The 12,947-nt window shown below is 40.6% G+C and overlaps 1 protein-coding gene across 27 annotated transcripts in view; it reads right to left on the bottom strand.

Annotated features, from left to right (window-relative positions):
- The window catches only part of DOCK9 (dedicator of cytokinesis 9), a 327,271-nt gene that overhangs the window by 145,235 nt on the left and 169,089 nt on the right, over nucleotides 1-12,947 (bottom strand). For 26 of the 27 annotated variants that reach the window (XR_013446892.1, XM_078070150.1, XM_078070157.1 and 23 more), the window contains exons 10-12: nucleotides 1,575-1,649; nucleotides 589-729; nucleotides 71-274 (exon numbers count right to left, since the gene is read on the bottom strand). Coding sequence is in view for 26 of the 27 variants with exons in the window: in XM_078070150.1 (XP_077926276.1) it covers nucleotides 71-274; nucleotides 589-729; nucleotides 1,575-1,649 (420 nt within the window). In the remaining variant the exon portion in view is untranslated. The remainder of the gene's footprint in view (nucleotides 1-70; nucleotides 275-588; nucleotides 730-1,574; nucleotides 1,650-12,947) is intronic. The other variant, XM_078070149.1, reaches the window with a different exon arrangement.

The following is a 12,947-nucleotide window of genomic DNA, read 5'->3' as shown; positions in this document are numbered from 1 at the left end:
TCATTACGCATTCACACAGCCTGTGCAAGGTAAGTCTTAGCAGTACGCCTGCCGGGCTCATGTCCCCCACCTGCTTCGGATACTGCATGGCAGCTTCATGAAGGATGTCCTGAAGGGCAGGCGAGCTCTGCCTGCCACCGTTCATCAGAGCCGGGGATGTGGTGGCCAGCATCTGCCTCACGGAGAAATGATTCAGGTCCACGTGGAAATCGGCAGAAATCTTTCGGTTGTATTTTATGTCAAACAAGGATAGAGTAACAAAGAAAGGCTCTACCTGAACAAAACAAAACCATCCAGACCATCACTATGGCTCGAACTGCTGGGGGGAAAGAACACTGCTATCAAAGAAGAAATTACTAAACCTATTTATAATTGTTGCTATAAATTACTGCTAAAGAGAAACAGTCTCCATCCCTATCCTTTGTCACAAACATCCTGTCCCTGAGGCTGAACAACTCTCCGCATCCTGACCTAGACATTGCATTTCTCTATCAGGAACTAGGATTTTCTGTCCCGACTGCACTGCAATAGGCACATCGGCAACCTCTGAATATTTTTGTAAAATATTTTTTAAAAGGGAAAAATTACATTTGTGGTGGGTCCTTCTTCATTTTCTGCAACACAGCATTGTAAATTGAAAGACAAATCGTTGCATTTGACAAGAATTCTCTTCCCAAACTTCTCTTCAAATGGCTTCACTTCGGGTTCAGCTGATGTGAAGTCAAGCTTCTTTAAAAGAAAATGTAAATACATAAATACATTATGCTCACATTAAAAAAAAAATCTAATAATAAATATATCCTAAGGAAACTCCGTAAAATATGGAAAAGCTATATGTACTCATTTACTCACAATAGTGTTACTGTTTTATAAGTTTATATCGCTTATGTTAATGGTCAAATAAATGATGGTATGTCTACTCAATGGATTATTATACAGAGCTTAGAAATTATGGTTATGAACAACTTAAGTGTCCATCAAAAAATAAACAAAATCTGGTATATCCATACTGTGGAATATTATTCAGCCATAAAAGGAAGGAAATTCTGACACACACCACAACATGGATGGACCTTGAAAACATCACATCAATAAGCCAGATACAAAGGTCACAAATGAAAAGAGGAAAAATACAGCAGAACCGTCACCCGCTGTGGGCAGCTTTGGAGGTCCTTACCACTGGGTTTGGACTTTTTGGAGCACAGATGTGGACTGTATGTGCCTTGGACGAGTCAGGAAACACCACTGCCTGCTGGGCATCTGCAATGATGCTTATTATTTTCTGATAGTCATTTTATGGGGTAAATTATATATTCTTTGTAGACTTGAGGACATCTTTGGATAAATCTCTCAGTTTTCAACAATCTGAACTCACAGTGGTAGTGGTGCGGTGATGAGATTATGGTTGTTTTTCATTTTTCCTTTTCCCCTGAATTTTCTATATTGTTGTTATGTTGCTTGTCAATCCAAGGTAAACAAACAAGCAAACACATAAATAAACAAAACATATAATCTGTCAAACATTTTCTTTCCCCGACTTAGTTTTAAAATGTAAACATTAAAATAGTTCGTACCTGGGCATCTGGGTCCAAGTAAAAAAGTTTAACTCTGCTTTCACTTTTCAGTTTGATTTCTGCTTCTCTGGTACTCTGATAACAAGACAAACAAAAAATAAAAATTACATTTAAAAAAACCCTCTTCTTACAGAGGTGTTCAAACATGTTTGTCCCATCCTGAGGAGCCAGCCTGCCTGACAACTCTCTCATTCTGGAGAGTCAACTGCACGTCGATGAACAAGGACAGACTATCAAGTAGGTAGTACATGGGAAGACCTGATCCTAGAGGGTCAGAAACAATCAAAGAAAGCAAAAGAGAGTAATTAAGCATTACTATCAAGAAAGCCTTCATAAAGTAATGGAAGAGGGGACAGGCTATGAATGAAGGGGTGGAATTTGAATAGTAAAAAGTAGGAAAACATGAACATTGGGGGCTGAATGAAAAAGAGACACACAGAGTGGAAATGAGGCCAGATGGTAGAAAGAATTTTGGGTACACGGAAGACTGAGGTATCAGCCCAGGAAGAGAAAGGAGTATGTTTTGAATTGTGGGATAGAGAAACTATGGCATATCTTGAAGGCCTGCCATTGGTGTTTATGGCAGGCAGGAGGGGGTATTGCTGATCCACTCAATAAATATTTTTTGAGCACCTATTATGTGTCAGGCACTAGGGACACAAACATGAATGAAACATAGCACCTGTCCCCAAGGAATACTAGCGAAGACAGAACATAAACAGGCGATAAGAATGGCAAAGCAAGCATAAGGCACAGTGAGTGCTAACCTGGCCCAGGGGATGGCAGTCAGGGAACAGTTCCCAGAAGAAGGCCTACCTTGAAGTACAAGAACATCTGGCAAGAAAGAAGGGAGTTCTGGGAGGAGGTATTGCAGGTACAAATCTACAGTCACATCTGAGCAATGGTCAAGTCGTTTATTACAATTGAATGGTTGGGCACGATGGGAAAAGTAAAGAGAAATGAATCTGGTATTTGTATGTAGGGACTGAGGATTTTCTTCAGAAGCCAAAAAATCCAAATGCACTATTTTAAGCAAGGGAATAAAATAACCAGGTTCTGCATTTTAAAAGAACCCCTTGGGCAGGGCTGAAGCAGTGGGTTAAAAGGGTTAAGGCCAAGAGACCCATAGGGGCTCTTTATCACAGCTGCCTCCCCATCCCACAGCAGAGCCCATAACAAAGCCTAGTCCTCATGTGGGTAGCCATTAACTGAGATTGATAGGTCAGGAGGAAGAGGAGGTTTGTGGAGAAGGTGATAGAACATGGAGATGCCTGTGGACAGAGAGATGGCACGTGAGCCCAAGGTAGGAAGGAAGGCTGAAATTACTGATGCAGAGAACATCAGTCTAGAGGTAGGAATAGAGAACCCCGAGAGTGGCTGAGATTCCCTGGGGGAAAATGTGAAGGAGTTTGCAGACAGAATTCTTAGGGCCTCAACACTGAAGGGATGGCAAGAAGGGAAGCCATGGAGGGAGAGAGACATATGGAGGCAGAGATGGGGCTGGAGAAGTGGAATTTGGGAACAGAAAGAAGGTTCTAAGACATTCACAAGATGGAAGTCATTGCCAACCACATCATTTTTCACGCCCGGTGCCTCTAAATTTGTATCCTGTTCTTATTACTCTCAATCTCCATGGTTAAGTCCACAGAGTCGGAATAGGATGTCCTCTCTCATCTGTTCTTTCCCCACAGACTGGTTCACATCTCAGCATGTGATGGGGCAGTGACAGCTACAGTGGGGAGGGAGTCTTGTCCTCTCTGCTGGGGGCTGAACATGGTCTATTAATTACAGTGCTAGATTATGGCTAATGAGAAACTGAGCAGCTTCCTAATATACTCAGTCATGTAGCTGTTATAATAGGTTGGTTCTCAGCAATGACCCAAACTCTATCATGACTAGGTTTGAAAACCAACGGTCTATGTCTGGCAAAATGAAATGACCACCAGAATACCAACTAAGAAACTGTGTTCTAGATCTAGTTCACTTGTCAACTAGCTATATGAACGTGAGCAAGCCGCTTAGCCTCCCTGGACTCCACTTTCATTTCTGGGTAAAAAACAAGATGAGGGCTAGAGTCTCTTTGCAGAGCAAAGTTTATCTTGATGTTCTCAACGAGAGCTTTAAGGCTTCTGGAGGTGAGGAGCATTCCTACATTCCTACAAATCGTTTGATTTGAGCTGTCCTATGTGGAATAGGACAACTTTTTAACTCTACCTTGCCTATCACCGTTCCTAACTTTTCACATCAAAAGAGCCAGAACATGTCCATGTACGATATACTTAACTGAACCCAAAGAATTTGCTTTGTATACAATCCATGATGTTTCCTAACAAAAACGTCAGTACTAGGTGCTGCAAGCCACCACCAGAAGTAATGCATTCTACTTCTGATTTTCTGCTTGAGTCCTTCAACAAAGGCAGATCCTGTGATCTCAGACACTCTAGCAGAGCAATGGATTCCTAATGTAGATACAATTCCTGGCGCGTTTCTCAAAGACGCTTGTTGTCTCAAGCAGACTATATCCGAGATCAGAAATGAACAGAGCACGGATGACTGCTATGAGATCCATATAATTAGAGGGCAACCAGGGATGCAGACACATTAAAAGAAAAAAAAATCAACAACTAGCCAAAATAGACTCAAAGCATCCTGATGTTGCCACTAATATCCAAGGGATAATATTCTTCACTAGAGAAACCATTTAATGGGAAAGAAGGGACAACTTTAGAAGTAAAAATAACCTAAAAGCCTATCATCTACCTTAGATACACTGACAGCTCTACTAGGTTATTGATTAAAAGCAAACGCAAAGCTCCTTAAAAGTTCCTCCCGATCCTCCCAAGGCTTACAATGAATGCATTAAACAGAAGGGACACCTGATAAATAGTGTTCGAAGGAATTACCAAGTAAAACCTAGGCAGAAAGAAAATGTGGCTCAGAAAGGGCAGGGCTTTGCCCCAGAACCAGGGAATAACAGATACCTGGAAGCGTCACAATGATAAAAGCAAATATTTATGGACAATAGCCAACATCTCTATGCTAAATATTATCCTAAGTGCACATTTAAAACTTGTACAACCTTAGGAGGCGGGTTCTAGTATGATCCTTGTTTAAAAAAGGAGACACTGAGGCACAAGGGATAAATACCTTGCTCAAGAACTCAACACATTTAAATGGAAGCCTGGGAGGGGGAGGAGCAAGATGGAGGAGAAGGAGACCTAAATTTCGTCTGGCCCCAGGAATTCAGCTAGATAGGGATCAAACCATTCTGAACACCTACGAACTCAACTGGAGATCGAAGAAAAGAATAGCAGCAACTCTGAACAGAAAAGCGACCACTTTCTGGAAGGTAGGACGTGCAGAGAAGTGAATCCGAGGCGATATTCAGGAGCATAGACGGCGGGGAGGGGGCCTCCGATGGCCGCTTCTGGCAAGTGATAGAGCAGCAGAGCACAAAATTGGAACTTTTAGAAGTCGGCTCCGCTGAGGGACGTCTCTCCAGTGGCTAAACGGGGGGTGGAACCCTCGCTGGGACAGTGTGGTCTCAGGACCCTCGGTGTCACAGAAAGACCGGGGGTGCCTGAGTGCAGCAGAGCTCCCAGGTATTGGAGCGGGGAAGCCGCTGCAGAGACGGGTCCGAGGCACAGGCTCTCAGCTTGGGGTTGCCATAAACTGTGATCTGCAGCACAGTCAGGCCCCTGCTCCTCCAGCAGGGACCCAACAAGCGGCAGATCTGGGGAGACTCCCCTTCCTCCCCCAGGAGGAGCGGCGCGGGAGCACACCACAGGGATCTGCTGGGTTTGGAGACTCCACACGGGGTCGTGAGACAGAGATACAAACGCTCGGTCACAGGCCGGGTGAGCACAGAGTGCGGCTGGAGACCGGGAGACGGGAGTGATTGACTGCTTTTCTCTGGGGGCGCACTGAGGAGCGGGGCCCCGAGTTCTTGGCTCCTCTGGGGCGGAGATCGGGAGGCCGCCATTTTCACTCTCCTCCTCTAAAGCTGTACGGAAAGCTTGCGGGGAACAAAAGCTCCTGAGAGCAAACCCCAGCAGATTACTTAGCCCAGACCGCCTCCGGCAAAGACATTTGGGAACCACGGCAACAGGCCCCTCCCCCAGAAGATCAGCAAGAACAGCCAGCCAAGACCAAGTTTACCGATCAGTGAGAATGGCAGAACTCCAGTGCTAGGGGAATACTGCACATAGAATTCATGGCTTTTTTCCCCAAGATTCTTTAGTCTTTCAAAGTTAATTTTTTTAATTTTCTTTTTCTATTTTTTTATTTTTCTTTTTCCCTTTTTCTTTTTCCCTTTTTAAAACAACATCTTATCAAATCTTTTTTTAAATCTTTTTTAATTTTCATCTTTAGAGTCATAGTCTATCCCTTCATTGTAGTTAACCTTACTTTTTGTGTGTATATATATATATATATATATATATATATATATATATAAGTTGTGCTCTCTTTAAAATTTTGGGATACAGTTTCTTCTAACAGACCAAAGTACAGCCTAAATCTCTACTGTATGGCTTTGTTCTAGTCTCCTGCCTGATCACATTCTCTCCCTTTTTTTTCTTAATTTCTCTTTCTTTTTTCAACCAACTTATCAATTCTTTTTATAAAACCTTTTATGATTTCCATCTTTACAGTCATATTCCATCCCTTCATTGTATTTACCCTTATTTTTGTACATATATAAGTTTTTCTTTTTTTAAAATTTTGGGAGGCAGTTTCTTCTAACAGACCAAAATACACCCAAAATCTAGTGTGTGGCATTGATCTATTCAACAGCCTGATCATATTTGATCATATTCTTTTTTTTTCTTTTTTCTTTCTTTCCCTTTCTTTTCCCCCAGTTTCAGGTCTCTTCTGATTTGTTTAGTGTATTTTTTCTGGGGTCATTGTTACCCTGTTAGCATTTTGTTCTCTCATTCATCTATTCTCGTCTGGACAAAATGACAAGATGGAAAAACTCACCTCAAAAAAAAGAACAAGAGGCAGTACCGACTGCCAGGGACCTAATCAATACAGACATTAGTTAAGATGTCAGAACTGGAGTTAAGAATGACAATTATATAGATACTAGCTGGGCTTGAAAAAAGCATGGAAGATACTAGAGAAACCCTTTCTGGAGAAATAAAAGAACTAAAATCTAACCAAGTCAAAATCAAAAAGGCTATTAATGAGATGCAATCAAAAATGGAGGCTCTAACTGCTAGGATTAAGGAGGCAGAAGAGAATTAGTGATATAGAAGACCAAATGATGGAGAATAAAGAAGCTGAGAAAAAGAGAGAGAAACAACTACTGGATCACGAGGGCAGAATTCGAGAGATAAGTGATACCATAAGACAAAACAATATTAGAATAATTGGGATCCCAGAAGAAGAAGAAAGAGAGAGAGTGGCAGAAGGTATATTGCAGCAAATTATAGCAGAGAACTTACCTAATTTGGGGAAGGAAACAGGCATCAAAATCCAGGAGGCACAGAGAATCCCCCTCAAAATCAATAAAAATAGGTCAACACCCCGACATCTAATAGTAAAACTTAAAAGTCTAAGAGACAAAGAGAAAATCCTGAAAGCAGCTCAGGACAAGAGGTCTGTAACCTACAATGGTGGATACATTAGACTGGCAACAGACCTATCCACAGAGACCTGGCAGGCCAGAAAGGACTGGCATGATATATTCAGAGCACTAAATGAGAAAAATATGCAGCCAAGAATCCTATATCCAGCTAGGCTGTCACTGAAAATAGAAGGAGAGATAAAAAGCTTCCAGGACAAACGGAAACAAAAAGAATTTGCAAACATGAAACCAGCCCTACAAGAAATATTGAAAGGGGTACTCTAATAAAGAGAGAGCCTAAAAGTAACATAGACCAGAAAGGAACAGAGACAATATACAGTAACAGTCACCTTACAGGCAATACAATGGCACTAAATTCATATCTTTCAATAGTTACCCTGAATGTAAATGGGCTAAATGCCCCAATCAAAAGACACAGGGTATCAGATTGGATAAAAAAACAAGACCCATTGATATGCTGTCTGCAAGAGACTCATTTTAGAGGCAAAGACACCTCCAGATTGAAAGTGAGGGGGTGGAAAACCATTTACCATGCTAATGGACACCAAAAGAAAGCTGGGGAGGCAATTCTTATATCAGACAAATTAGATTTTAAACCAAAGACTATAATAAGAGAAGAGATGAGGAAGGACACTATACCATACTTAAAGGGTCTATCCAACAAGAAGATCTAACAATTGTAAATATCTATGCCCCTAACATGGGAACAGCCAATTATATAAGCCAATTAATAACAAAAGCAAAGAAAGACATTAACAGCAATACAATAATAGTAGGGGACTTTAACACCCTCCCTCACTGAAATGGACAGATCATCTAAGCAAAAGATCAACAAGGAAATAAAGACTTTAAATGACACACTGGGCCAAATGGACTTCACAGATATATTCAGAACATTCCATCCCAAAGCAACAGAATATATATTCTTCTCTAGTGCCCATGGAACATTCTCCAGAATAGATCACATCCTAGATCACAAATCAGGTCTCAACCGGTACCAAAAGACTGAGACCATTCCCTGCATATTTTCGGACCACAATGCTTTGAAACTAGAACTCAATCACAAGAGGAAAGTCGGAAAGAACTCAAATACATGGAGGCTAAAGAGGATCCTACTAAAGAATGAACAGGTCAACCAGGAAATTAAAGAAGAATTTTAAAAATTCATGGAAACAAATGAAAATGAAAACACAACTGTTCAAAATCTTTGGAATGCAGCAAAGGCAGTCCTAAGAGGAAAGTATATAGCAATACAAGCCTTTCTCAAGAAATAAGAAAGGTCTCAAATACACAACCTAACCCTACACCTAAAGGAGCTGGAGAAAGAACAGCAAAGAAAGCCTAAACCCAGCAGGAGAAGAGAAAGAATAAAGATCAGAGCAGAAATCAACGAAATAGAAACCAAAAGAACAGTAGAACAGATCAACAAAACTAGGAGCTGGTTCTTTGAAAGAATTAATAAGATGGATAAACCCCTAGCCAGACTTATCAAAAAGAAAAGAGAAATGACCCAAATAAATAAAATCATGAATGAAAGAGGAGAGATCACAACCAACACCAAAGAAATACAATTATAGTTGCTCATAATATGTTCTTATATGCCAGCCAATTAGATAATCTGGAAAAAATGGATGCATTCCTAGAGATGTATCAACTACCAAAACTGAACCAGGAAGAAATAGAAAACCTGAACAGACCTATAACCACTAAGGAAATTGAAGCAGTCATCAAAAATCTCCAACAAACAAGAGCCCAGGGCCAGATGGCTTTCCAGGGGAATTCTACCAACATTTAAAGAAGAATTAATACCTATTCTTCTGAAACTGTTCCAAAAAATAGAAATGGAAGGAAAACTTCCAAACTCATTTTATCAGGCCAGCATTACCTCAATCCCCAAATCAGACAAAGGCCCCATCAAGAAGTAGAATTACAGACCAATATCCCTGATGAACATGGATGCAAAAATTCTCACCAAAATACTAGCCAATAGGATCCAACAGTACATTAAAAGGATTATTCACCACAACCAAGTGGGATTTATTCCTGGGCTGCAAGGTTGGTTCAACATCCACAAATCAATCAATGTGATACAGTACATTAATAAAAGAAAGAACAAGAACTATATGATCCTCTCAATAGACGCAGAAAAAAGCATTTGACAAAGTACAGCATCCTTTCTTGATTAAAACTCTTCACAGTGTAGGGATAAAGGGTACATAACCTCAATATCATAAAAGCCATCTATGAAAAACCCACAGCGAATATCATTCTCAATGGGGAAAAACTGAGAGCTTTCCCCCTAAGGTCAGGAACACTGCAGGGATGTCCACTATCACCACTGCTATTCAACATAGTACTAGAAGTCCTAGCCACAGCAATCAGACAACAAAAAGAAATAAAAGGCATCCAAATTGGCAAAGAAGTCAAATTCTCACTCTTTGCAGATGATATGATACTTTATGTGGAAAACCCAAAAGACTCCACCCCAAAACTGCTAGAACTCATACAGGAATTCAGTAAAGTAGCAGGATATGAAATCAATGCACAGAAATCAGCTGCATTTCTATACACCAACAATAAGACAGAAGAAAGAGAAATTAAGGAGTCGATCCCATCTACAATTGCAGCCAAAACCATAAGATACCTAGGAATAAATCTAACCAAAGAGGCAAAGAATCTGTACTCAGAAAACTATAAAATACTCATGAAAGAAACTGAGGAAGACACAAAGAAATGGAAAAACGTTCCATTCTCATGGATTGGAAGAACAAATATTGTGAAGATGTCAATGCTACCTAGAGCAATCTACACATTCAATGCAATCCCTATCAAAATACCATCAACTTTTTTCAAAGAAATGGAACAAATAATCCTAAAATTTGTATGGAACCAGAAAAGACCCCGAATATCGCTTCTCGGCCTTTTGGCTAAGATCAAGTGCAGAAAAGACCCCGAATAGCCAGAGGAATGTTGAAAAAGAAAAGCAAAGCCAGTGGCATCACAGTTCCGGACTTCCAGCTCTACTACAAAGCTGTCATCATCAAGACAGTATGGTATTGGGACAAAAACAGAGACATTGATCAAAGGAACAGAATAGAGAGCCCAGAAATGGACCCTCAACTCTATGGTCAACTCATCTTTGACAAAACAGGAAAGAATGTCCAATGGAAAAAAGACAGTCTCTTCAACAAATGGTGTTGGGAAAATTGGACAGCCACATGCAGAAGAATGAAACTGGACCATTTCCTTACACAACACACAAAAATAGACTCAAAATGGATGAAAGACCTAAATGTGAGACAGGAGTCCATCAAAATCCTAGAGGAGAACACAGGCAGCAACCTCTTCGACCTCAGCCTCAGCAACTTCTTCCTAGAAACATCGCCAAAGACAAGGGAAGCAAGGGCAAAAATGAACTAGTGGGACCTCATCAAGATAAAAAGCTTTTGCACAGCAAAGGAAACAGTCAACAAAACCAAAAGACAACCGACAGAATGGGAGAAGATATTTACAAATGACATATCAGAGAAAGGGCTAGTATCCAAAATCTATAAAGAACTTATCAAACTCAACACCCAAAAAACAAATAATCCAATCAAGAAATGGGCAGAACACATGAACAGACATTTTTCCAAAGAAGACATCCAAATGGCCAACAGACACATGAAAAAGTGCTCAACATCGCTCGGCATCAGGGAAATCCAAATCAAAACCTCAATGAGATACCACCTCACACCAGTCAGAATGGCTAAAATTAAGAAGTCAGGAAATGACAGATGTTGGTGAGGATGCGGAGAAAGGGGAACCCTCCTACACTGCTGGTGGGAATGCAAGCTGGTGCAGCCACTCTGGAAAACAGTATGGAGGTTCCTCAAAAAGTTGAAAATAGAGCTACCATACGATCCAGCAATTGCACTACTGGGTATTTACCCCAAAGATACAAATGTAGTGATCCAATTAAAAAAAAAACAAATGTAGTGATCCGAAGGGGTACATGCACCCCAATGTTTATAGCAGCAATGTCCACAATAGCCAAACTATGGAAAGAGCCAAGATGTCCATCAACAGATGAATGGATAAAGAAGATATGGTATATATATACCATGGAATATTATGCAGCCATCAAAAAACAAAACAAAACAAAACAAAAACCCCGAAATCTTGCCATTTGCAATGACGTGGATGGAACTAGAGGGTATTATGCTAAGCGAAATAAGTCAATCAGAGAAAGACATGTATCATATGATATCACTGATATGAGGAATTCTTAATCTCAGGAAACAAACTGAGGTTTGCTGGAGTGGTGGAGGATGGGAGGGATGGGGTGGCTGGGTGGATAGACATTGGGGAGGGTATGTGCTATGGTGAGCACTGTGAATTGTGTTAAGACTGATGAATCACAGGGGCGCCTGGGTGGCTCAATCGGTTAAGCGGCTGCCTTCGGCTCAGGTCATGATCCCAGGGTCCTGGGATCGAGCCCCACATCGGGCTCCCTGCTCAGCGGAAAGCCTGCTTCTCCCTCTCCCTCTGTCTGCCACTCTGCCTACTTGTGCTCTGTTAAATAAATAAATAAAAATCTAAAAAAAAAAAAAAAAAAAAAAAGACTGATGAATCACAGACCTGTACCTCTGAAACAAATAATAAATTATATGTTAAAAAAAAAAAAAGAAGAAGATAGTAGGAAGGGAAAAATGAAGGGGGGAAATCAGAGGGGGAGAGAACCATGAGAGACTATGGACTCTGAGAAACAAACTGAGGGTTCTAGAGGGGAGGGGGTTGGGGGGATGGGTTAGCCTGGTGATAGGTATTAAAGAGGGCTCGTACTGAATGGAGCACTGGGTGTTATATGCAAACAATGAATCATGGAACACTACATCAAAAACTAATGATGTAAGGTATGGTGATTAACATCATAAAATAAAATTTTAAAAAAATGATACTGAAAAAAAATAATAAATAAATGGAAGCCTGACTTCTAACTAAGGCTGACTGGCTTCAGAGCCCAGACTCTTCAACTATTAGACAAGGAAAAAAAATAGGTAAAGAATATGAACAGGCAAGTCAGAGAGGAAGAAACCCAAATATATGAAAATCGGAAAATCTCACTACTAAGCAGCAAAACACAAATGAAAGCAGTGAAATACCATTTTCACTCCCCTGGTGAGGACATAGAAAAATGGGAATGTGAGCTGTTACAACCTTTTGGGAAGCAACCTGGCAATATTTAAAGCATTAAAAACACAATAACCTCTGACCCAGAGGTCCCACTTTGAGGAACATCCCTATTGAAATAAGAACACAAGTATTTAAGCTTATAAATATCTCATGTTGTGGGGTGCCTGGGTGGCTCAGTCGCTTAAGTGTCTGACTTTAGCTCAGGTCATGATCTCAGGGTCCTGGGATGGAGCCCTGCATTGGGCTCCCTGCCCAGTGGGGAATCTGCTTGTTCCTCTCCCCTAACCCCTCCCCCTGCTCATGCTCTCTCTCTCAAATAAATAAATAAAATCTTTAAAAAAATGTCATGTTGTTTATTACGCACTGTTTATAGCAGCGAAAAAAGGAAAATAACCCAAAATGTTCATGAATATGAAGGTGGTAAGTAAAGTGCACAATATCCACATTTAGAATATTACATAGCTATGAAAAATGAGTAAAGTAGACCTTTATGGCCCCAGAGGAACATCTCTACAAGATATTTTTAAGTGATAGAACAAGTTTCAGAGTAATGTATATACCATGAGCATATTTTTTAAAAAAACTAAAAACACTCGATATTAATGTGT

The sequence above is a fragment of the Halichoerus grypus genome, chromosome 4, assembly GCF_964656455.1.
Source record: "Halichoerus grypus chromosome 4, mHalGry1.hap1.1, whole genome shotgun sequence".
NCBI classification, from domain to species: Eukaryota; Metazoa; Chordata; class Mammalia; order Carnivora; family Phocidae; genus Halichoerus; species Halichoerus grypus.
Note: the sequence above shows the minus strand (reverse complement) of the source record. Positions and strands in the feature narration are given on the sequence as shown.